The sequence below is a fragment of the Halyomorpha halys genome, unplaced genomic scaffold, assembly GCF_000696795.3.
Source record: "Halyomorpha halys isolate HHAL.00 unplaced genomic scaffold, Hhal_1.1 Scaffold1147.1, whole genome shotgun sequence".
NCBI classification, from domain to species: Eukaryota; Metazoa; Arthropoda; class Insecta; order Hemiptera; family Pentatomidae; genus Halyomorpha; species Halyomorpha halys.
In genome coordinates, this window is record NW_027105529.1 from 169,482 (window position 1) to 172,948 (window position 3,467).

General features: G+C 30.7%; 1 protein-coding gene across 4 annotated transcripts in view; it reads right to left on the minus strand.

The window, feature by feature from the left end:
* Positions 1–3,467, minus strand: part of LOC106688530 (uncharacterized) — a 32,766-nt gene that overhangs the window by 7,241 nt on the left and 22,058 nt on the right. Inside the window, exon 6 of one of the 4 annotated variants that reach the window (XM_067051724.1) lies at positions 7–2,991. The exons of 2 other annotated variants lie outside the window; for them this stretch is intronic. In XM_067051724.1, the coding sequence (XP_066907825.1) occupies positions 2,537–2,991 (455 nt within the window). In that variant the 3' untranslated portion in view covers positions 7–2,536. Of the gene's footprint in view, positions 1–6; positions 2,992–3,467 lie in introns of those variants that run through there. One more of the 4 variants, XM_067051736.1, reaches the window with a different exon arrangement.

A 3,467-nucleotide genomic window follows, 5' to 3' on the forward strand; every position in this document is an offset into this window, starting at 1 on the left:
ATATATAAATAATTGGAAATTACCATATATATATTGTAATATCCAATTTTTTGCTAAATAGTTCTTTTTAAATATAAATAGTTTTAGTTTAGTTATGTATTTGTACATGTATTTCCACCAAAGAGCAAACTGATCGCTTTATCATGGGTACTAAACTATACTAACCAATTTCATCATTCAGAAGTGATGGAGGCAAAAACAAACTGGTTTCAAATATTTAGGATGGTGGCAGGTGTCCTTCTGAAGTCTGTTGAATTGCTGATATGTTGAGCGGGTAGATTAAAATTTCAGTGTATGTTATATTTATACCAATAGTTATCAGAAGTATCTAAATTATAAATCATTGTAATTAAATCAAAACTATTGTGCTACAATCGATGTTTACATCGACTATCGAGTGTTGGGAATGGCCAAAGGAAAAAAGCTCTATCTCTTTTGTTTGGATCGCCGGCAGGAGTGGACTGTCCTGGATTGAGAGTCTGACAGTAATTTTTGTAAGAAGACAAGAAGAATAAACCAAGTCACCAAAGTAGATCATATAATTGAAAATTGGAAATAAAAAATTGGTAAATTATAGTTTGTTATGTTAAGTATGTTATAGTACTGAATTGTAATTATTGCATGTGCATTTGTAAGCAGTTAGTAACTCAGAGACGGTTTTTGACCAAATGTTTTTTTAAAAACGATTCAGACTTTATTAAAAAAAAAATATTTTGAGTACAAAATAATTTTCTTTTTCACCTAGTAAGGAAGAGAAATCTAATATTCTCTTTTTGAGTAACTAGTTATTTTTTATATATAAATGATTTTTTAGTATGTTTTATTTTATATATCATTTCAGTATTGTTTATTTGTTGTATTTAACCAAAAAGCAAGCTAACCAATTTTGATCAGTCAAATATGGTGAAAAGATGCATTTTTCAAAATATTCAAGATGGCGATAGGTGTCCTTCCGAAGTCTGTTTGAAACACTGCTATGTTTGAGTACATAGAATGAATTGTTTTCAACTTTTGTTGTTTTTCAACCAAAATAATAGAATCTCAAAAGAAAAAGAAGATGACAACAATTATCAATGAAGTATCTACATTGTGAATCACTGTAAATGAATTAGAGTGGTTTTGCTACAATCGATGTTTAAATCGACAATCGAACAATGAGGAAAGGAAATTGGACTCTATCCAGTACATTTTTTGTGGGGTTGCCGAGAGGATGACATCTGGATGCAGGTGGGTCGGACCACCCTTTGTCTACTGCCAGTGTTAGATATTTGGAAAGATGATATCAAGAGTCAGCAGTCATCCAAGAAGATTGTATAATTAAAAGAAGAGATCAATCTTTATGTGGATCGCCAGTCAATTGGATGTATCCTGGAAGCTAGGAAGAGGACCAAGAGACCAAGATTTTAGCTATTGTCAGGGGTAGCATCTTTAGAATGAAGAAATCCAGAACAATCATTCATCAAAGAAGATTATATAATTAGTTAGTGATGTTCAACATAGAATTTAAGTACATTCCTAAAAGTAGTTAATTTAGTTATCATTGTGTTCTGATTGTCTGGAAAACCCACCCTGAGATAAGAGTCAATAATATTATATATAATTTAAAATAAAACTCTCATATCTATTTAATATTTAATAGCTGTATTTTAGATCAGAAAATAAATAAAAACTATTAAATTCCCTTATATTTTTTAAAAATAAATCTTGAATATTACAATATATATATATGGTATACCTAAAAAAATTTTTGAGTGTAATTAAAATTAAAAAACAATCTAGCTAAAAAGAAAATTTTATAGTACACCCCTTTTTTACCCACATCTTCCAGTTGATTATGAAAATAATAAAGATTACTTGGGCAGGATGTGTTTAAGTAGAAATTACTGAACTGTCACTGATGTGAACGAAGTTGCCTTTATGAGGCTTCTCTCCCATACGGGACGGCCTTTCATATTCACTTTCAAATTACTTGCAGTTACTGTCTTAAAATCACAGTAAGAACACTTATGGGGCCTCTCGCCTGTATGCCGGGCCATTACATGTTTTTTTAAATCACTACTTTTTACAGTTTTAAAGTCACAATGAGGACACTTATAAGGCTTCTCACCAGTACGATGGGCCATCACATGTGCATTTAAATGACTTTTTTCTACAGTTCTATATTCACAATAGACATTTATGAGGCTTTTCACCAGTATGATGGACCATTATATGTTTTTTTAAATCACTAGATTTTACTGTTTTTAAATCACAATAAGGACTCTTATGTGGCCTCTCACCTGTATGGTGGGTCATTCATTATATGCACCTTTAAATTACTTGCTCCTCCTGTTCTATAGTCACAATGAAGGCATTTATGAGGCTTCTCAGCTGTATGACGATACATAATATGTATTTTTAAAGATTCACTAATAATTGCTTTATAGTCGCAATGAGGACACTGATGAGGTTTATCACCTGTGTGATGAGCCATTATATGGTGTTTTAAATTAATTGCTTGTACTGCTTCATAGTCACAATGAGAGCATTTATATGGCTACTCACCTGTATGACTGGCAATTATATGCCTTTTCAAAGTTACAATTTTTGTTGCTCTATAAACACAATGAGGACATTGGTGAGGTTTATAACCTGTATGATGGGCCATCAAATGCACTTTTAAATGACCTGCTTGTACTGCTCTATAGTCACAATGAGAGCATATATAAGGTTTCTCACCTGTATGACGGGCCATTATATTATTTTTTAAACCATAATTTTTTACTGTTCTAAACTCACAGTGATGAAACTGATAAGGTTTATTCCCTGTGTGACGGGCCATTACATGATTTTTTAACGTAGTAGAAAATGCTGTTTCATAATCGCAATGAGGACATTTATGAGGATTCTCAGCTGTATCAGATATTACATATTCCTTCAAACCAATTTTAATCATAGACTCCAAACCACACTGGTTGATTTCCTTTTTCTGGTGCAGGGAATTTCGGGCTTCTAAGAATGACAAATAATTCTACATTAAAAATAATAAAAAGTTTATAAAGTGTGTTAAAATTATCATGATATTATTTCACAACACTAGTAGCCAAAAAAATATGACAATACTTACAACTTTTCAATTTTGAAAATGATTAAGAAAGATATAAGTTGAATGTACCATGTAAAGATTTTTACAAATAAAAAAAAAGAAATAAATTTGGTTAAAAAAAAAAGAAAGAAAGAAATTTGGTTAAAAAAAAGAAATAAATAAATTTGGTTAAAAAAAAAACCGTGCCCGTGTAGGCCACGGCGCTTCGCGCCGAGGCGACATATTTCCGTGACAACGTATACTCTATGCTAATATTACATAAATATAAATTAAAATCAATCCAATGTTATATATTTGAAATAATAAACCAGTTCACATATTGAATTCAGATATTTATTTTTGCTTGGTTATACAAAATATTTATACAGTTATACTTAATTCT